The sequence below is a fragment of the Leptopilina heterotoma genome, unplaced genomic scaffold, assembly GCF_015476425.1.
Source record: "Leptopilina heterotoma isolate Lh14 unplaced genomic scaffold, ASM1547642v1 Lhet_54, whole genome shotgun sequence".
Taxonomy (NCBI): domain Eukaryota; kingdom Metazoa; phylum Arthropoda; class Insecta; order Hymenoptera; family Figitidae; genus Leptopilina; species Leptopilina heterotoma.
Window position 1 is genome coordinate 1,384,862 of NW_025111118.1, and position 22,766 is coordinate 1,407,627.

The 22,766-nt window shown below is 24.6% G+C and overlaps 1 protein-coding gene across 13 annotated transcripts in view; it reads left to right on the forward strand.

Moving 5' to 3' along the window:
* The window catches only part of LOC122508409 (latrophilin Cirl-like), a 664,372-nt gene extending 642,134 nt beyond the window's left edge, over window positions 1-22,238 (forward strand). For 10 of the 13 annotated variants that reach the window (XM_043621720.1, XM_043621723.1, XM_043621724.1 and 7 more), the window contains 10 exons: window positions 36-444; window positions 605-830; window positions 2,999-3,164; window positions 3,388-3,602; window positions 4,415-4,518; window positions 5,887-5,931; window positions 7,630-7,798; window positions 8,339-8,560; window positions 16,723-16,920; window positions 21,195-22,238. In XM_043621720.1, the coding sequence (XP_043477655.1) occupies window positions 36-444; window positions 605-830; window positions 2,999-3,164; window positions 3,388-3,602; window positions 4,415-4,518; window positions 5,887-5,931; window positions 7,630-7,798; window positions 8,339-8,560; window positions 16,723-16,920; window positions 21,195-21,992 (2,552 nt within the window). In that variant the 3' untranslated portion in view covers window positions 21,993-22,238. Of the gene's footprint in view, window positions 1-35; window positions 445-604; window positions 831-2,998; window positions 3,165-3,387; window positions 3,603-4,414; window positions 4,519-5,886; window positions 5,932-7,590; window positions 7,799-8,338; window positions 8,561-16,722; window positions 16,921-21,194 lie in introns of all 13 variants that reach the window. The other 3 variants (XM_043621727.1, XM_043621728.1, XM_043621732.1) reach the window with 3 other exon arrangements.
* Window positions 22,239-22,766: the final 528 nt, after the last annotated feature.

Here is a 22,766-nt window from a genome sequence, read left to right on the forward strand (position 1 = left end):
TTTTTTGTTCACCAAAAAAAAATTGTTTTTTGCAGTGATGGAGGTAAGAGTATTGGAGACTCGAAATATCAATAACAACGTGGAAGTATTTCCCTCGAAATCCACTCAACAAAAATGGAACGCCTCAATACAATTGCCAAGGCGAGCGCTTATTGAGAACAGTGAGGACGGTATTGTACGACTTGTTTTCATGGCATTCGACAGACTCGAGGAAATTTTACAGACTGTGGAGAAAGTGCCGACGGTCGTCATGAGTGACGATCAAATACTTGCGAAACCAAAAGAAAATCGAACGAGAATTCTAAACAGTAAAGTAATCTCAGCGTCGCTTGGCAAAGGGCGACACATTGAATTATCAGAATCGGTGAAAATTTATTTTCGACACTTGACAGTCGCCGATAATATTTCAAATCCAACTTGTGTCTTCTGGGACTATACCTTCAAGTAAATTTTCTTTTTTCCCTTTTTTAATTTAAATAAAATAAATTTTTTCTTTTTTCTTTGAAAACGTTGTAAAAAAATAGAAATAGAAATTTGTTTGTTAGAAAAATATTTTTTTCCCTTTTGAAATTTCAAATACTAATAAAATTTTTAACAATTCCAGTGCGTGGTCTAATGAAGGTTGCAATGTTCTGGACACGAATGCGACACACACTGTCTGTACGTGCAGGCATTTGACAAATTTTGCAATTTTAATGGACGTACACGCTGTTAAATTGAATCCGGATCAAGATCGGGCGCTGCAAATAATGACGTACATTGGATGTACAATTTCAGTCGTCTGTCTTTTCCTCGCGATTCTTACATTTCAACTATTTCGTGGATTAAAGGTATTTATTCTTGTTTTCTACTAATTTTACTTCTTTCAGTTATTTTAACGCTTTTCATTCAAAAATAATTTGAAAATAATGTTTACTGCTTCCTGATACTATTTTTACTGCTATAAATTATTTTTGCACTCTTTTTATCCAAAAATGATTTAAAAAACCCAAAAGTAATTAAAGAATAATCTGAAAATAGGTAATTCAAAACCCAAAAAAATTATAAAAGTATTCTAAAATAACTGAAAATTCAAAAGTAATCCAAAATTAATACAAAAATTATTCAAAACCCAAAAATAATTCGAAAATAAACTATAGTCCAAAAGAATATGAGAGTAATCCAAAAACTAACTCATAATAATCCAGAACCTTTGGGTTTTGGATTATTTTGATATGATGATTCAAAAATAATCTGAAAATAATTCAAAACACAATAATAATCCAAAAATAATTCGAAAATAATACAAAACCCAAATTAAATGTTAAAAATTTATTGAAAAATAATCCGAAAGTAATTAAAAAAAACCATAAGTAAGCAAAAAATAATTCAAAAATAATCTAAAAATATTCCAAAACCAAAACTAATCCGAAAATATTCCAAAATCCAAAACTAATTCAAAAATAATCCAAAACCCAAAAAAATTTCAAAAACTAATTCGAAAATATTCCAAAACCCAAAATTAATTCCAAAATAATACGAAAATAATCCAAGACCGAAAAAAATGGAAATTAATCCAAATCCCAAAAGTAATCTAAAATAATTACAAAAACTAATTCAAAATTAATTCAAAAATATTTAAAAATTAATTAAAAAATAATACGAAAATAATCCCAGACCGAAAAAAATTGTAGAGTAATCCAATATCTAATTTAAAATAAATTTTTAAAAAGCTAATAAATATTCCAAAACCCAAAAGTAATCAAAAAATAATTCAAAAATAATCCGAAAATATTCCAAAAATAAAAATAATTCAAAACACAAAAAAAGGTGGTAACTAATCCAAAATCCAAAAGAATTACAAAAACTAATTCGAAAATATTCCAAAACCCAAAATTAATTAAAAAATAATACGAAAATAATCCCAGACCGAAAAAAATTGTAAATTTATCCAAATCCCAAAAGTAATCCAAAAACTAATTCAAAATAATTTTAAAAAAAAACCAAAAATAATCAAAAACTTAAAAGCAATCAAAAAATGATTCAAAAATAATCCGAAAATATTCCAAAATCCAAAACTAATTCAAAAATAATCAAAAACACAAAAAAAGGTGAAAAATAATCCAAAACCCAAAAAAATTTCAAAAACTAATTCGAAAATATTCCAAAACCCAAAATTAATTAAAAAATAATACGAAAATAATCAAAGACCGAAAAAAATTGGAAATTAATCCAAATCCCAAAAGTAATCCAAAAACTAATTCAAATATAATTCGAAAAATAACAAAAAATCAAAAAAATTCTAACATACTCCAAATCCCAAAATAATTACAAAAACTAATTCAAAAATATTTAAAAACAAAAAATTAATTAAAAAATAATCCAAAACCCAAAAGTAATCAAAAAATGATTCAAAAATAATCCGAAAATATTCCAAAATCCAAAACTAATTCAAAAATAATCAAAAACACAAAAAAATTTTAAAAACTAAATCGAAAATTATCAAAAATTCAACAAAATTTTTAACATACTCCAAAACCCAAAAGAATTATTACAAAAACTAATTCAAAAATAATTGAAAAATATTTAAAAACAAAAAATTAATTCGAAAGTAATTCAAAACGCAAAAAAATTGGAGAGTAATCAAATAACTAATTCAAAATAATTTAAAAAAAAAAAACAAAAATAATCCAAAACTTAAAAGTAATCAAAAAATGATTCAAAAATAATCCGAAAATATTCCACAATCCAAAACTAATTCAAAAATAATCAAAAACACAAAAAAGGTGATAAATAATCCAAAACCCAAAAGAATTTTAAAAACTAATTCGAAAATATGTATCCAAAAACCAAAAAGTAACAAAAAACTAATTTTCAAAAATACTAAAAAAAAAAACAAAAAGAGTTCAAAAACAATCCTAATAATCTAAATAATTATTCAAAAGCAATAAAGATATGCGCAATAAATAATACATTAAAAACCACAACTAGAGTAAAATAATTATTTTCTTATTTACAGTCCGATAGAACGACAATTCACAAGAATCTCTGCGTCTGTTTACTCGTCGCTGAGATTCTCTTCGTCTGTGGAATAGGACAAACGGATCAGAGAATCCTCTGCGGTATTGTTGCAGGACTATTGCATTTCTTTTTCCTCTGCGCCTTTGCTTGGATGTTCCTCGAAGGTATAAGACTCAATTAAATCTCCGACTTAATTTCTCTCTTTCTCTCTCTCTCTCTCTCTTTTTTCCCATTAATTAAACCAATATCGAATTTCAAAAAAAAAAAATAATAATAATTAGAAATTAAGAAGGAGATTATTGAAAATTGGTTTTTTTCTTCTTTTTTTTGTAAATGTGATTGAAATTAATTTTATTTTGATGACTAATTGAATATTATTCGACACAGGCTTTCAATTGTACGTGATGTTAATTGAAGTTTTTGAAGCTGAAAAATCGCGACTACGATGGTACTATCTAGTTGCTTATGGCTTGCCATTACTTATTGTCGCCGTCTCTTGCATAATCGATCCCCTCAGCTACGGCACTAAACAACATTGTTGGCTCCGAACGGATAACTATTTCATCTTCAGTTTTGTCGGACCAGTGATCCTCGTTATTCTGGTAATTTTTGATAATTATTTAAGGAAGAAAAATGTTTACAATAATAATTTTCATTTTTAACTTGGTCGCTAATTTCTGAAAATAATTTTTTCAAGTTTTTAATTAATCTAAATAACAAAAAAGACAATTTTTATTATTTTTATTTTTACTATTTTTAGTTTTCTATTTTTACTTTTTCACTATTTTTATTTATTTCTAGTTTTCTATTTTTACTATTTTTATTTATTTATTTCCAGTTTTCTATTTTTACTATTTTTATTTCTACTGTTTGTTACTATTAAAAAAAATAAAGAAAAAGCTAAATAAAACAAAAATGAAATAGAAAATTTCCAAAAATAATTCTGAACGTTCAAATTTTTTACTATGGAAAATATTTTTAAAAATTACTAACTAAAATTAAAAGAGAAATTAAATACCTTGTAACTTAATGAATTATTTTTTAATACGTGACTTAATTTTATACCAACAAAATTTGAATTTAATGAAGAAATAAATAAAGTTCGTTTATTTGACGGTTCAGAACTTTAAGGACAGTGAAGAAAAATAGAATGAAAATAGAAAAGTGAAAGGAAAAAAATAGAATGAAAATAATAATAAATGATAAATTTAAATAATAAACAAAAAAAAATAAGAACAAAAATAAATATAAAAACAGTGACTAAAAAAAATAAAGGAATATAAAATAACAAAAGAACAATTTCTTCTATTTCTCTAAACTATTTTTAAACTACAATTTCCATAAAAAATAATAATCAATTTCGAGTCTTATCTTGAGCATAATTTTTAACAGAAAGCATTTTTCTGTTTAACAGGCAAATTTGGTATTTCTTTCAATGGCAATTTATATGATGTGTCGACACGCGAACACCACTGTTTCTATGAAGAGTAAAGAACATTCTCGCCTCGCCAGTGCAAGGTAAGCTAAAGCAATTCACGTCAGACATAGTTTTTCTTTTTTTTTTTTTTTTAACAAACGCTGCAATTTGTACCTATATATATGTATATGCGTCGGCAAATTACACCACGTACGACGACAGAAACTCTGGACGAGTAGAATCAAAACTGTGTTTTATGCTTTTAATTTAATTTTAGCTTGTCTAGCTTTCTAAAACAAAAAAAAAAAGAAAGAAAAAAACTTTCCACAAGGACTCACACTAATTTTTTAATATATTTTTTAAATTCAATTTGAAAAGGAAATTTGTTCTTCATATGACAATTTTTTTTCTGTTGGAATGATCGCATACTTTGATTTTCAAAACATTGTATTTGTAATGCAATATTTTTTTTATAGAATATTTCGTTTTTTGGTTTTCAAAGCTTTGTTGATTATTCACAATATTTTTTCATTCACCAATGATTTTTGTTTTTTGTGCCTGTCACGATATTTTGCACTTTCGAAAAATTGTAAATATTTTGGAAAAAATTATAACTTTTATCAGAGTGATTAATTAATTTTGCACTTTTCGAAAAATTGTTCTTATATCACAAATGATAAAATTTGTCAGTGTGATTAATTAGAGTTATTAATTAATTAATTAATTAATTAATTAAATATACAACAATTGAATATGGAGAAATTAATTAACTTTGCAGAAATTAATTAAATATAAAAAATTAAATAAGGACATATTAATTAAATATCGAGAAATTAATTAAATATGCAGAAATTAATAAATTAAATTATTAAATATAAAAAAAGCGAAAAATACAGAATAATCGATTAAATTTGCAGAATAATTAATTAAAAATATAGAGACTAATAAATTAAATAATGAATTAAACACAAAGAGTAATAAATTAAAAAGTGTCACTAGTCAAAAAATTTTTTTTCGACAAAAAAATACCAGAAAGGCCGATTTTTAATTTAATTTTGTAGCTATTAAAAATTAAGAAAACAGGTGAATGGGTATTTTTCTTTATCGAAAGAAATAATTTCTTCAAATTTTTTTTTCTCTTTTTTTTGTGGTAAACGGGTGATGGAGGGTACACTAAAACGATAATCTCGATTGTAATAAAAAAAATTTCTTTTCTGCTCATTCGCACAATGAAAGGAAAATTTATTTCCGTTATTTGCTTGATTCTGGCAAGAAACGGAAATCATTATTCGAATCGAGAGTTTTTTTACTTCTTTTAAAATTATTATCATTAAATTTATTAACGGTGTTGGAACAACCACCTAACTGCTGTATTGTTTAATTCTTTTTTTTATTAAAAAAAAAATCTTCTACCCCACCTTCTGTCTACACTGTTCTACATTCTTCTGCATGGCGTGGTTGGTTGGTAGTGGAAAGGAGGAGAATGCTCTTCCCAACAAATTGCAAGCGCACTTGTAAGATATTTAAGATTTTTTATTATCATTTTCCCCCATCCCCTTTCACTCATTAGCTGATTTTTTTTCTCATCATTATTTATCATTCAAGCTAACTTGTAATATTTTTTTTTTCGTAGTCTATTCATTCACGTAATAATTGTAGTAAATAGCTTTATCATAAACTGACTATAAAGACCCACTGGGAAATTGGTAATTTTTATTTAACAAATAACGTCTACAATTAAATTTTTTTAATTAATTTCAAAATTAAATTATTTTAATTAATTTAATAAATAATTTTAATTAATTTCAAAATTAAATTAATTAAAAAATTGTAAATAATTGTAAATAATTATTAAGACTATAGTAAAATAATTTCGAACTCGTGAAAAATTATGAACCACAAGTTTTGAACGTTTAAATGAACGAAATATTTTTAAAATCATTTTCATAATTTACTCTTTGCAATAAAAATCAGACTTAAAATTTAATTTAAAATTTAACATTTAGAAACTTTATATTTTCTTCAACGCAAAAATAATTATAATAAAAATTTAATTTCAAAAAGAAATAAATAAATTTCGTTCAGAACTTTAGGATAATAAATAATTTTAATTTTTTCCGCTTTGTAAATTTATAATTATATTGTCATTAAAAAAATTTAAATTATCATAAATATACAAACGAGCAAAAATAAAAATATTTCTCAAGTTTTATATATTCGAAAATTCAAAGAATTAAATTTGAAAGAAAAAAATTTCTCTCTCTTTCTCTTTCTCTCAAATTACGTAATTTAAATAAATAATTTAATTTACTGAAAATTGTTTGAAGAGCAAAGGAAGAGGAAAATCGTCTCTTGAAATAATAAAAACTATTTCTTAAAGTATTAATTAGAGAAGTTTCAAGAGTTCATTTCTTAGTTGAGAGCAAGAAAAAAAGGAAGGAGAAAAAAATTAATTTTTCAAATGGGAAGAGAAAAACAATCTCTTTAAAAAGAGAGTTGAAATATTAACATTTTAATATGACAATTTCATAAAATATCATTCGCCAATTAACACGAATATTTTTATAATTCCATTGGGTTTTTAAAGAAATATATATAGTGCATGGTTTTAATTTTCTTTTTTTTATGAGTTTCAATTATTTTCTTTTAATTAATGTAGTTGTCAATGTAGACGTAGTAATAAAAAAAAGAAAAGAAAAGACTTAACCCAAAAACTAATTATATAAGACTTACACGAGATTCTATTTCACAATAATGGTACACGAAATATTAAAATTGTACTCGGAATAAAAAAAATTAATAGTTAAATATTTTAATTTACCGCCAGTTTTATATTGTTATTAATTTATTTTTAATCTTTCTATTATTATTACTGTTCAATTTTTTCTATCAATATCTTTATTATTTTTAATATTATTTTTTTATTTTTTATTTTTATTTTTTTTTCAAAACAAGTTTAAGAGAGGAAAAAATGCTTTTACGCTTTTTATTTTTATTATTATTATTATTATTTTGATTTTTTTACAAATATTTATTCGTTACAAATATTCTTTTTAAAGATATTATTATTAATTAAAAAAATTATTGAAAATATTCGCAAAAGTTAAAAAAAGCGAAAAAAATATTTAACGTGTACAATTTTTGTTAAATAACGATAACAAAATATTTTAAAGGTTTCGAGGTGATACTACAGATAAATTATTATTTATCAGGGCCTGGCTACGAGGAGCAGTTGTCTTGGTGTTCCTTTTAGGACTCACCTGGACATTCGGACTACTTTATCTCAATGAAAGTACCATTGTGATGGCGTACATCTTCACTATTCTTAATAGCCTTCAAGGATTGTTTATCTTCTTATTCCACTGTGTACAGAATGAAAAAGTAAGTCGTGAACTTCTTCCAGTGATCAAAAAATAAAATCTCTTTCAATTTCCCCCCGAAAAAAAATCCGTTCATAGCAAACTTTTTTTTCTACTCTAAAAAACCTTTTTCTATTTCAACATTTTTTTTTTCAATCTTAACTTCTTCCAGTTGAAAAATAAATTGAAAAATAAATTCTCTTTCAATGTTTGCCTCGAACTGAATTTAGAAATTAAAAAATGGTATCAAAGGTAGCAGAAAATGTTCATTTTTTTTTTAAATTATCAAAAAGTTTTCGAGGTTATAAAAATGGTGATTGAATTTCTCCACTTGAGAACGTCAAGGTCACCACCAGGTGGCAGGAGAAATTCCAGGAAGGAACTCAAGTGCCATCTAGCGGTGACCTTGGCGTTCTCAGGTGGAGAACATCGTCTCCATATTGAAAAGTCTTTTTCAATTTCAAATTTTTCGAAAAAGTAAACAAAAAATTCTCTCGACAGGAGAAAAATTCGAGGAAAAAGAAACGAATGGATATAAAAAGAAAATTCTCGTGAATTTCAGGTGAAGAAGGAATATCGAAAATTCATCCGAAGACATTCATGGTTACCAAAGTGTTTGAGGTGTTCGAAAACGGTCACCGGAAGTTCGGGTGGTTCATCAGGCACGAGTGGAGTTGGCGCCGGGGCAAATGGAGGCAAGGATTTTGGTTCGCACAATACATCATCGAATCCATCGGCACCAACGACGGATAGTTCGGGATTATCGCCGCACGCGGCTTCCAATGTGGGTACCTCACCGAACAATCACAGCAACCTGGCGGCAGCCTGTAACAATACGAATCTTTCGATAAACGTGAACTTGAACAATTTGGCACTGAGATCGCCAGTGGGTCCACACCAGTTACATTTGATGACGCCTAGCAACCACAATAGGCATCCCACTCATCAAGGTATCCAAAGACCGCTTATACACCAAACCAAAAAAAAAAAAAAAACCCGCTCGAAGTCTCTTGCTTTTTTATAATATATAATAATATATCTCTGTCTTTTCTTGGACAACAAAATCAATTAACTTTCATTTTCCGGGCCGTGACTTTTCTCGATTCTTATTTTTTTTTTCTCCCTTCTTTTTTGTTGTATTTTGGAAACAAAAAAAAACTGTAGATATCGAACACAAATACCTGTTCGCATCAATTTCTCTAATTAGGATTTGTTGAATTTCACAAAACTCTTTTTTCAATCTGCATCTCTTATCTGTTTGTCTTCCCTTCAATTTTTATTCTTTCAGGGATCACAGTACCTTTTTTCTTTGAAATATATGGAACGGTGATTTTTTTTTAAATAGGTGACAAAAAAAAAATATGTGCAAAATAATTACACTGGAAAACAATTCACTTGAATTTTTTTTTTATTTTTTTTTTTTTTTTTCACGAATTTTTACTTGTCTATTATCAAATAATTATTTACTTTTATCAACAAATTTTTATTTGAATTAATTTTTGGATCAAATAATTTTTATTTCTATCGAACAATTTTTCTTTGTTTCAAATCATTTTTATTTTCTATCAAAAAAATTTTATTTCTCACAATCAATTTTTGTATCTAATAATTTTTATTTCTATCAAAAAATTTTAATTTCTGTCAAATCATTTTTATTTATATCGAGTAATTTTTGTATTAACAAATTTGTATTTGTATCAAATAATTTTTATTTGTTTCAGATAATTTTTATTTCTACCAAAAAATTTATATTTATATTTGTATCAAAAAATTTATATTACTATCAAATAATTTTTATTTCTATCAAAATATTTTTATTCGTCTCAATCAATTTTTGTATCAAAAAATTGTATTTGTATCAATTAATTTTCAAGTGCATCAAATAATTTTTATTTAAGGTTCAAATACTTAATTCAATACAAATTTCAAATAATAATTTTAAATGGTTTAAATACTGAAATTATTAGTTCAAATACTATTTTTTTGACTTAAACTAAAATTATTTGATTCAAATAAATATTTTTTTGATAATAAAATCATTATTTTTTATTTTTAAAATTATTTTTTGATAACGATAAATTAAATCAAATAAACTTTTTTCAGTGTAACTTGCATTCATTGAGATTTTTATTAATTTTGTTTTTTTTCACAATTGAAGAATATAAAGTTTAGAATTTATTTATTTTTTAAATTTACAAAAATCAACTTACATATAAACTTTCAAAATGTTTAATTTATTTTTTTTAATTTTATTCAAGTTAATAATTTTTGAAAATTCATAAAAATCATATTTGAGAAATTAAAGAAAAACAGTTCATTAGATTAAATTTCTTAAATATTATAATTAAAATATTTCCAAATAATTGAAATTAAGTAACATTTTTTGAAAATAATTGAACTTAAAAAAATTATAATGAAAAAATTCTAAAACTTAGTTTATTAAAAAATATTTTAATACTATTCTTTGAACCTAATTTTCAATTTTCATTTTCAAATTTTTATCTAAAAATGTTTCTTTAAAATTTATGAGAATTCAAAGTTATTTTCAAAATTTACAAAAAATTAAGTTAATTAATTAAAAAAAAATGCAATTCTTTAAAAATTGATTTTCAAACATTTTAATTGAATTACTTAAAAAAAATAATTATTTTTAACAGAATTTCAATTATTAAAAAACTTTGAAATTTAATTATCTTTGGAAAAATAATTAAAAAGGTGATTCAAAATTTTTTTACGTTCAAATAAATAAAATATTTTTTATTAAAATTTTTGCCTTTAATTACAATTGTCATAAAAATTAATAACTGCAAGTAGGTGAAATAGAGGAAAATTAACAAAATAAATATAATAGGTGTTGAAATTTAAAAAAAAAGAAAAAGAAAAAAGGTAAAAAGGCGACAGTCTGTGATCCCACCTCTTTTTCAATCTCAACCCAAAAATTTGTTGCAGCGTATTCCGAAAAAAAGGATCCCTTTTCTCTGGTCCAAAAAGAAAAAAAAATTTTCCCAAAAAAAAAATCCTCCATTGTATATATCAAATATTTTACAGAATATTTACCCTCGAAAAAAAAATCCGGAGAAGTCTACAAGTAATGCAGTTTGTCATTTCAACGTGTACATATTTTAATAATACATTTTTTTTCCATTTGTAAATTAGTCTCATAAAAATTGGAAAATTCAGATTGGAGCTGATTTCCCTTTTTTGTTTAATTCTTAATTTTTCATTTTTAGATTTTTCACATTTTTTTTTCCAGCAAAAGAGGACTGTCACGGCTAAAGCGATTCACACGCATGAAAAATACTTTTTTTGTAAAAAAAAATACTTTTAAACAAGAGAAAAACAATTCTAAAACTTGGTTAGATGCAGTTTTTATTGAAAGCTATTACACGCTAAAAACACAAGAGTACAGAAAAAAGAAACTAGTTTACATTTTTTTTTTTTTTTTTTGTTGAAAAAAACAAGATCTCTTACTAACAAAAGGTGATTTTGTTTCTGCTTCTTTTGCGGCGGGGTTTGGTGTACGCGGTTGCCGGTTACTTTGTTCGCACTGTACATTAAAGAAAAAAAAAAGAAAAAACACTTAACAAAATTTTTATGTTCTCGGTTATATCCTTCGTTTCAGATCCGCATTATTTTCTTCCTAAAACGGAGAAAAACCAGTGAGGATCTGGTCCGTGCTTTTTTGAAAGATTCGTAATGTACAAAAAAAAACAATAGGAACGAGAGGAGAACAATTGACAACTTTTTTTTACTCAAAAATAAATTTTCTTGAAAAAAAGATGCAAACAATATTTTTTACAAATGCAGAAAATATTTTTTTAACAAAAAATATTAAATGAAAAAAATATTAAAAGTTGGAAAAATAAAAAATGCAAAATATTAAAAGTTGCAAATATATAAAATGCAAAAAGTTAAGAATAAAAGAAAATAGAATAATAATTAAAAAATTAATAAAAAAAGAAATTAAAAATATTCAAGTGAAGAAAAAAATGCACTGAAAAGAAAAAGTTCTAAATTGTTCTGCTCTGGTTCCAAAACAATCACAATCATTCTAAAAAGGCAGAATCTCAAAATTCCATTTGGGACGAATTAACAAAAAAAAAATGCAATTTTGAGATCTGTCTTCTAATCTTCTTTTTTTTGGTCGCACTTAAGATACAAAGCTAATACGCATTTTCTCACTCATGCACGCACGCCATTACATTTCAAATTTTGTCCAAAAAGTTTCCAGCGGTTTCCATTTCTCAGCAAAAAAAAATAACAAAAAAGCAAAACAAACCCAAAAAAAAGATTTTTTCTTTTCTTTTCTATAGAAAAATTAAATAAATAATTGAAATAAAAATTAAAAACTAGATAGAAAACATAAAAGTCGAAAAGTAAAATTAAAAATAGAAAAAGAAAACAAATGGAAAAATAAAATAAAAAAAAGAAAATAAATTGAAAAGCAAAATAAAAAATAGAAAAGTAAAATAAAAGTAGAAAAGTAAAATAAAAATATAAAAGTAAAATAGGAATAGAAAAATAAAATAAAAAATATAAATAAACAAATAAATAGCAAAATAGAATAAAAAATAGAAAGAGAAAATAAAAAATAGAAAAAGAAAACAAAGAAGCAAAGTATAAAAATGAAATGATTGAAAATACGTGCAAAATACTCCCTAGAAACTCAAAAGTTGATACGAAGCCAAAGGAGTTTTGCTGCAATTCTGGCTAACAGTGAAATCGATTACAAACTACATTGAAACTTGTACTGCACTGGAAACTTTTTGGCACTGTTTGCTCCAACATATCCCAACGCCTCTTCCAACAATACAGTCACCCGAAAGACCTCTCGACGAGTTTTACAACACCAGGTACCTGAAAAGGCCATTCCGGATTAACTTTTCAAATCGATTCAATGTCAGATTGAGAGAGCAAGCGAGAGAGAGTGAGAGAGAGAGAGCGAGAAAAATATCGAGCAACATATTTGAAATCCATTCTCACTTATAAATTTACGTTTCCCATTATTACCAATACGTGAAATTTCTTTTTTGCTTTACTTGCCATTTTCATTTACTTTTTCCCTTTACTTTCAACAGTTGAAAAAATGATTGAAACTGTCGTATTTCTGAAAAAAAAAATTCCAATTTTCGATTGTAGGTACCGAATGTGGAAAAATTTGCTCCATTTCAATTTTTCTTTTTCTATTTTTTCTTTTTCCGAAAAATTGACAAACGAGAAAATTGTTCACTTCTTGAAATGAAATTTCGTTTATCTTCAATTTGAGACGGAATTTCTTGTTGCTATTTTTTTCGGTTCTTTGTCAATTTTTTCCTTTTTGAAATCACAACTACTTTTCCTTTTTGAAACCACTTTCCCTTCTGAAACTACTTTTTTGAAACTAGATTTTCTTTTTAAACCTACTTCTCTATATTGAAACTACTTTTCTTTATTGAAACTACTTTTCTTTTTCAAAGCTATTTTTCTTTTTTTAAACTACTTTTCTTTTTAGAAACTATTTTTTTAAAACTATTTTTCTTGTTTCGAACTTTTATTTCGTAATTACTTTTATTATCTCCATTGTTATTTTTTCATAATGTCCTAAAAATCTTAACGTTTAAACGAACGAAATTTATTTATGTTTTCTTCAAATTTTACTTCAATAATTTTTTGCCACTTTTTGAAAAAATATTCCAAACTTAATATAAAATATTTAAATAAAATAAAAATATTTAAAAATTAAAATAAAATATTTAATTTTGTTTTTTTTTTTGCTTCTTCAGTCAGTGATTTTTTCTGAAAATATTTTTTACTTCTATTATTATTTTTATTATTGTTTATTTGTTCTATTATTATAAGAACTCTCAAGTTCTGAACTTCCAAATAAACAAAATTTGTTTACTTATTTTTAAAATTCAAATATTATTATAAGATCCAATAATATATTCAAAAATAATTTACAAAGTTTCAAAATGTTTAACTTACGTTTTTTATTATCATGCAAGTCAATAATTTTTGATAATATTTATATGAAAAATTTTAAAATATTGAAAAAATATTTAAAAAATATTTCGTTCGCCTGAAAGTTTCGAATTTTTGGAGCATTATTTTGTTTACTTTAATAACAATAATTATTATTGTTATTAAAAATAAGTGAAAAAATAAAATATATAGTAATAATAAAAATAACAATAAAAAAATAGTGGCTAATATTCCCTACTATTTTTTTATTTTTTTATTAATATTAATAATAATAATTATTATTATTATTATTACTGTTATCAAAATAAATAAATATTATTATCATTACAAGTTTTAATAACAATTTTTGTTATTAAAAATACAAAAATAGTAGTAACTTAGTAGTTATTTTTATATTTATTATTTTTGTTATTACTATTTTCCTTATCAATTTTTCCACATTTTTCCTATTTTTATAAATTCCGTGTCAATTTTTCTATTTTCCCAACTTGTTCCGCATTTTTCAAAAAAAAAAAATAAATATATAAATGTCCCTATATTTTAGAGAGTAACAATTTGTTTTCAAGAATTGCGTTCTCGTTTAACACAAAATGCGATTCGCGCTGCAAATTTCTTACCTAAATCTTGTTGAAAACACGTTGCTTGTCGGTAATCACGCGAGAAAATCTCGCGTGATCATTCTCTATAGGTCACGCGAGACGCGTTCAGTAATTTTCGGACAAGCGTGTGCGTGCAAACGTCGCGTATCTCTATATAGATTGTAGATTCCATTCCAAAAGCTTAAGCTAAATCCAACGACTCTTATCACGAACAACGTGTTTCCCATATAAGCGGGATAAAATCATCATCATCAGTTGTTTCTCGAGACAAATTAACTTCTAATATACTGTATATATATAAAACGCGACACAATATCATTCCTATTATCAAAAAAAGGAAAAAATTTACTTTTACTTTCCACTTTCATTCAGTCATTTTCATTAATTCATCTATATATATATGTGTAAACAAATTTTTAAATTCTGGCAAAGTCATTTTAATTTTTCGATTCTTCTTAATATTTCCGAATTTTTTGGCTCTTTTTTGGTCAAAAAAAAATAAAAATAAAAATCGGATTTTTTTGGGGGGAATATTTATTATTGTTGGTGGGGTAATTTTTTCACAGCAATTAATTGCAGAAAAATTTTAACCAGAATTCGTAATCTTTCCGATTTTGATTTCTTTTCGAATTTGGAAATTTTCTAAAGTTTAGAAATCGAGACAATTTTAAAAGTTTAGAAATTGATAAAATTTTGACAATTTGAAAGTTTAGAAATTGATGATATTTTCAAATTTTTTACTTTATATTTTCTTTCCAAGTTTAGAAATCCATATAATTTTGAAAGTTTAGAAATTGATGAAATTTCCAAATTTTTTACTATAAATAAATAATATTAATAATAAATTTTTACTATATTTTTTTCCAAGTTTAGAAATCGATAAACTTTTGTAAATTTAGGAATTGATAAAATTTTCTAAAGTTTAGAAATCGAGACAATTTTTAAAGTTTAGAAATTGATAAAATTTTGACAGTTTGGAAGTCGATAAAGTTTTAAAAGTTTAGAAATTAATGAAATTTTCAAATTTTTTACTTTGTATTTTCTTTCCAAATTTAGAAATCGATATATTATGTAATTTTGAAAGTTTGGAAGTTTAGAAATTGATGAAATTTACAAATTTTTTCTTATAAATAAATAATAATAAATTTGTACTATATATTTTTTTATTTTATTTCTAAATTTTTTATTATAAATAAATAATAATAATAAATTTTTACTGTATTTTTTTCAAGTTTAGAAATCGATAAACTTTTGGAAATTTAGAAATTGATAAAATTTTTGAAAGCTTACAGGTCAATAAAATTTTTAAAGTTTAGAAATTGATACAATTTGTAAATTTTTTACTTTATACTGTTTCTTTACAAGTTTAGAAATCAATAAAATTTGGAATTGAAAATTTAAAAAATTGATCAAATTTGAAAATCAATAATTAATTAGATTACAAAATACAAAAAAATTTCAAAACTTTTGAAATTGCTAAAAAGTATCATAATTTAAAAATTAATAAAATTTTTGGAATTTTTGAAAATCGATGAAATTTGAAAACTTGAAAATTTTAAAAATTGATATAATGTGTAAATTTTGAAAATTAATAGAATTTAAAAATATAGAGATTTTCGAAAATCAATAATTTCTAGAATAGAAATTGCAAAAAAATTTCGAAAATTTAAAAATTGCTAAAATTTGGAAAGTTTAGAAATTAATAAAATTTGGAAATTTCAAAAATTTTTTAAATTTTGAAAACGTGGAAATTTTAAAAATCGACAAAACTTTTAAATATATAACTTTTGAAAATTAATCAAATTTAAAATTGTTGGAAATTTTTGAAACTCAATAATTTCTAGATTAGAAATTGCAAAAAAAAAAAAAAAAAAAAATTCAAAAATTTCAAAAATTGCTAAAATTTGGAAAGTTTAGAAATTGATAAAATTTGGAAATTTTAAAAATCGATAAAATTTGAAAACGTAGAAATTTAAAAAAACGATAAAACTTGAAAATGCCAAAATTTTGGAAATGGTTAAAAATTTATAAATGGCAAAATTTTGAAAACTAATAATTTCTATATTGAAAATAATAATTTTCATTGGGGAAAAAATGAGGTCGATCTAAATTCAATAATAAATTAAATAAATAATTAAATAATTATTTAAAGAAGTAAATAAATATTTAAATAATTAAATAAATATTGAAATAATTAAATAAATATTTAAATAAGTAATTAAATAAATAGTAAAAATTTTTTATTAAAATTAAAACGGCAATATTAATTGAGAATGGAAAAGAGAAAAAATGGGGCCGAAGGTACAACCGATAGAGAGAGAGAAAGAGAGAAAGCAAAAAAAAAATCACGAATAGTTAAGGAGAATGGCTAACCGTTGGTTTACAGTACTTGGTGCCCGGACGAGGTTGGCCAAATGCTGATAGGCAAGCAGCAGTCACAGTGCCACACGAAAGTTCAACATCTGAAAATCATGTTGTGGCGACGCTGCCCCACGCCCGTAACGCCTTCTTTCCTTCAGCTCCCAATATCCCAAAATCTGCCACTGCCACCTGGGGACCCCTTAACAAAAACCTCATGTGGAAGGTAACTAACTCTTGGCTTTTTTTTCAGCCTTCGCTAACTTTACTAATATTAATTTATACTTTTGTATCCAAAAAAGCACCAAATTTATCTCTCTGTGTGTGTGTGTGTGCTGTGCTGTATTGTGTTATTAACTCACTCCCATTGCACAAAAAACAAAAGAAAAAATTACCCTCCTTTCTTCTTCTTCTTCTTCTTTTGCATGAGAATTTTATTTATTTCATTTATTTTATTTATTTAAACTTTCTTTTCTCCCTACTGAATTTTTCGTTTGCTTCTTTCTTCTTTTTCTCAATTTCCTCTCTTCTTTTTCTTTTCAACACAGATATAAGAAAACGAAAAGAATAAATTTTGAACAAGATGGAATTTTCGTTTTTTTTTTGAAAATATTCCACTGATTCAAATTAATAAATCACTAAGTGCTGTAGAAAATTTTTCAACTATTTTATTCAGTAGTTTATTTATTTATTTATTTATTTAGTTCAAAATTTTTTTACACAGATATTTTAGTCAGAAAAAATGCACAAATCCAAAAGTAAAAAAATATCAATTTTGCCCAGTTCCCTTATTTCGACTCTACAACTAATTATAATTTAGAGCAACATTTTCCTTAGCAATTTTTTTTCTTAAACAAATTTTGTACTTAATTTTTCAATTAAAAATTTAGATCAAGGGCAAATTGGAACATTTTAAAAGTGTTTGCACAAAAAAATAATTCGATTGTTTTTGAAAATCCTTTTGCACTCTTGTAGAATTTTTTTCATCAAATATTCCTATTTTGATAATAAATTTTTTCAATTTGAATTTATTTTTCTTAAGAAAATTTTACTTTTTTAATATAAGAACTTTTACTTTTCAAAATTATTCACTATTTTTTAAATTCTTTGTTTAAAAAATCTTTTTTAAGTTATAGAAATTGTATTTTTGTTTTTGTTCTTTTTTTACGTAAGGGAATTTTATTTACCTTCCTAAAAATTGGTTTATTAAATTTAGAAATTAATTTCAAATCAACCAGTTTTCAAAGAAAAATTTTATATGTAACAAGAAATTTGCAACTCAAAGGGAAAATAAGCATTGAAAATTGAAATTCACTTGACAATATTTTCAAAAACAATCAATTTTCGTAAACCAGTAATCCTTTTTACTTTCATAAAATAGAAAAAAAAATTTTTTAAATTTTGCAATTTACCAACAAATTTCCATTTGACAGAAATGTATTTTGCTTTTTTTCTGGAAAATATAGCGTGCTTGGGAAAAATTCATGGGAAAAATCAATTAAATGATTTCATGAAAAATTCCGTTTGTCAGTAGAATTAAATATACAATATTAATAATATATAGAATATTTAGAAAAATATTCTTAATATAGAAAAAAGTTCTGATTATTTAGAAATTATTCTTAATATTTAGAAAACAATTAAAAATATTTAGAAGACTTTAAATTCGAAGAAGAAATAAATTAATTCCGTTTTTTTAACGTTCAGAACTTTAGGATCATAATTTACTAATTAATATTTACATTAATATTATTAAATAATTGACTAATTTATTTAATATTAATAGGGTTGCTACAAAAATTTAATTTTGTTTTTCCCTGAGTTTTTCCCGCATTCCAAACAAAATTTTGATTTCTTTCCTGACCCTTTTAATTGAATCTAAAAATTATTAAGATACTTAAAAAAATGTATGAAAAATTAAAATTTTTAAAAATTTTAATTTCAAACCTTTTCAAAAATTTCTCACAAAAAATGTAATCAATAAATTTTTAAATAATTGAATTCTTTTGACGAATTATAATAAAATTTTTAAGAATAATTACATTTTTCCAGGAATTTGATTCAAATTGTATTGAAAATAATTGAAATTTCTCAATGAGTTATTATTTATGAAAATAATTGAATTCCTAAAAAGAATTTTATTATTTACAAAAATAATTGAATTCCTGTGAAAATTTTATTATTTCTGAAAATAATTAAATGTTTACGTAGAATTTTATTAACATTTTTCTTAAAAATTTTCTAATTAAATTCATTCAAAAATCAAAATTGAAATTTTCTAAACATTTAAATTAAAACCGTTTGAAGTTTAAAAATTTTAAACTCAACTGTTTTAAAATTCAATTAATTTTGAAATTTTTAAGTACTCTCTAAATTTGAATTAGTAAAAATGTTTACTAATTAGAATTAGTGACTGACTTTTTGCTTTTGAATTAGTAAACTTTACTAATAAATTAGTAGAAATTACAAAAAAGACACCAAAATTATGAATTTTCTTATGAATTCTAAAAATTTAATTTTTTTTCAGTACTTTTAATAAAAATTCTTGACTGCACCCTGATTTCCTTGATCAGTTCTAGTTTCCCTGACTTCTCTAACCTGTGGCAACCCTGATTAATAAATAACTAATTAATTATTGAATATTAGTATTAATATTAACTAAATATTAATTAATTAATAAATTAATTAATTGATTAATTAATTAATTGATATTAATTATTAATATTAGCCTCAATAATTGCTTCTTAGGTGCCTTTCTTTGGAGCATATTTAGAAAATTTAACTTCAAATTCTAAAATTCAGAAAAATATTGAAAATATTAAGAATATTAAGAAAAATATCAAGAATATTAAGGGCCAGTTTCACCAACACCGATTAAAAGTTAATCAATGATTAAATCCTCAATCAGCTCTCTTAATTTCAATCAGTTAAAAATCATCGTTTCAACTAACAATTCGTGAATGACTTTTTGCTTCTGAATCAGTTAAAAATAACTGATTTTCAGTGAAAAAATAACAGAACAATTAGTAAAACTTGACTAATTAAATCAGTAAAAAAATTTACTGAAACATCAGTTAATTTTAATTAACAATCAATTATTTAAAACCAAATTTAATAAAATTCTACACAAACCTTTAATTATTTTCAAAAAAATGGTAAAAAAATCCAATTATTTCCTAAATCATAAAATTCTTCCCAAGAATTCAATTATTTATTAAAATATAAAATTCTTCACAGAAATTCAATTATTTTACAAAATTAAAATAAAGTACTTCGCAATATAATCCAATATTTTTATGAATAATAAAATTCATCGACTGAATTCAATTATTTTCATAAAATTAAAAAAAAAATCTTTGAAAAAATTCAATTATTTTCATAAATAAAAATATATTCTTCGCAGGAATTCAATTATTTTCAATTCATCAAAAGAATTAAATTATTTAAAAATTTGTTGATAAAATTGTTTATAACATTTCAATTCAAAGAAACATTCCATTAATCAATAAGTTATTAATTTTTGTATATAATAATTGAATTCTCGTAGAATTTTCTAATAAAAATTGATTTAAAAATAAATTTTAGATAACATTTTACAGATAATAATTGAATATTAAAAGCATTATAGTATGAATTTTTAGAAATAATTGAATTCTGAAAAGGTTTCAAATTAAAATCTTTGAAAATTTAAATTTTTTATACTTTTAAGCTAACAATTCTGTAAAATTAATTTTTCTCAAAAGGTTTCTTCGTAAAAATTGAATATTGTAAACAAATGGATTTGAAAATTGTCAAAGTACTTTTTCTAAAATTATTAAAAATAATCGATTTAGTTAAAATCTTAAAATAATCGATTTAGTTAAAAATTCTTGGAAATAATAATTTAATTGATAATGATTTTATTACTCGATCATCGCTTTAATTATTATAAAAAATTTAATTTATAGTTTTAAGTAAAATTTTCTCTTATTTGACTCGGACTGGTTATATTTTTGTCAGCATTAATTGCTGATGAAAATATATAAATAAATGGTCCGTAATTTTTCATTTTTTGTCCGTAAAGTTCATATTTTTAAATACTTTCACTGCTCTCTAAATTTAAATTAGTTAAAATCTTTACTAATTTGAATTAGTGACTGAATTTTTGCTTTTAAATTAGTAAACTTTACTAATAAATAGTAAATTCTACTAATTTATTAGTGAAATTTACTAATTCAAAAGCAAAAAGTCAGTCACTAATTATAATTAGTAAACATTTTTACTAATTCAAAAGCAAAAAGTCAGTCACTAATTATAATTAGTAAACATTTTTACTAATTCAAATTTAGAGAGTGGTTCGAGACGTGCAATCATAATCCTTTAAACTGACTTTAATAATTGATTAACTTTTATTCGAAATTGGGGGAAGGTTCTAAGAAAATTAATAAAGATAAATTAGAAAAGAAAAATTGAAAGAAGAAAAAAATATTTAACCATCAAATTATTTTTCTGTGCCAACAGAACATTTCTTTTAAATCATACTCCCGTGACTCTGGACATGGAGGATCGGAGCAAGAGGAATCGCCACGAACTCACGGCTCGATGACCTTGCAGGGCTACTCAGGAAGAACGCGCGACCGACGAACAGCTGGCGATGAACTCGGCAACCGAACAACCGGACGACGAGCAGCATCCCCCTACAATCACACATACACGGAAATTCGCGATGGACGCGGCGGCGGCGGTGGTGGTGGTGGTGGTGGCGGCGGTGGTGGTCATCATCAAATTCATGGCCATCATCACGGCCAGCATATGCTGCTCGCACGAGGACTTGTGGGCGAGGACGATCCCGTCTACGAGGAAATTGAACGCGGCGGTGAAATTCAAGTGTCCGACATGTCCGACGAGGACGGCAGACGGCAGAGTGACATGAGTCGGCAATCGTCGCGCAGCTACGGCGATCATAGGCCATTGATTCCCTATTCGCCGGCAAATGATCGTAATAATTTGAATCATTACGGTCAGACTGGTGGTGGTGGTGGTGGCGGCGATCGAAATGTCGCTCATTACGATCCATCCGAGTACAGTCCAGCTCAGGAGAGATCGTTAAATGCATGCTGGGAGAAATTGCGTCGACAGCAAGCGAGGTACGAATTGGGCGAATTACCCCGACTTCCCGGTACCTATGGAATCTCCCCCCAAGATCACACGAGGACAGTCGCTGTCCTCGATGGGCACACTGTCGTCTGTCATCTACAACCGCAAACCGACATGTACACGGGACGCGGAATTCCCCCACCATCCTACAGCGAATGCTAGGGAAATAATCACTAACAAAATAATAATTCTCCTGTGAAAAACAAAAAAAAATATTTCTATTCTATTTGCTGAATTTTCGGATTTCACTCGCTAAACAAAATGTGGGGCGAAATAATTCTCCAGAAAAAATACAACTCGCTGGATAATTTATTCTTTTCTCTATTTCCAATTCTTCTCAATTCTCAAAATTCAAAGTGCTTCGAAATTAAAAATTCTTTCTTTCAAAGAAGGAAGAAAATAAAAATTTACTCGAAAGGAATTTTATTTAATTTCCAAATTCGGAATTTAAAAAATTCTAATTCTTCTCAATTCTGGAAATTCGAAATGCTTCGAAATTAAAAATTCTTCCTTTCAAAGAAGGAAGAAATTAAAAATAAAAATTTACTCTCAAGTAATTTTATTTATTTTGCAAATTCGGAATTTTTAAAATTCTAATTCTTGTAAAATCTAGGAAATAATTCGGAAGAATTGAAATTTGAAATGGAAATTTACATAACAAGAAATTTTATTCGTTATTTTTTGAATTTGAAAAATTCCAATTTTCCAAATATTTCAATTTTTAATTCCCTTAAATTCTCGAAAATAATTCCAAAGTAGGATGAAATTAAAAATGGCAATTTACTCGCAACAAATTTTATTTATTTTCCAAATTCGGAACTTTTAAAATCCTAATTCTTGTAAATTCTAGGAAATAATTCAGAAGAATTGAAATTCGTAATGAAAATTTACTCACAAGACATTCTATTCAAAAATTTACTAAACTTCCAAAGTTTA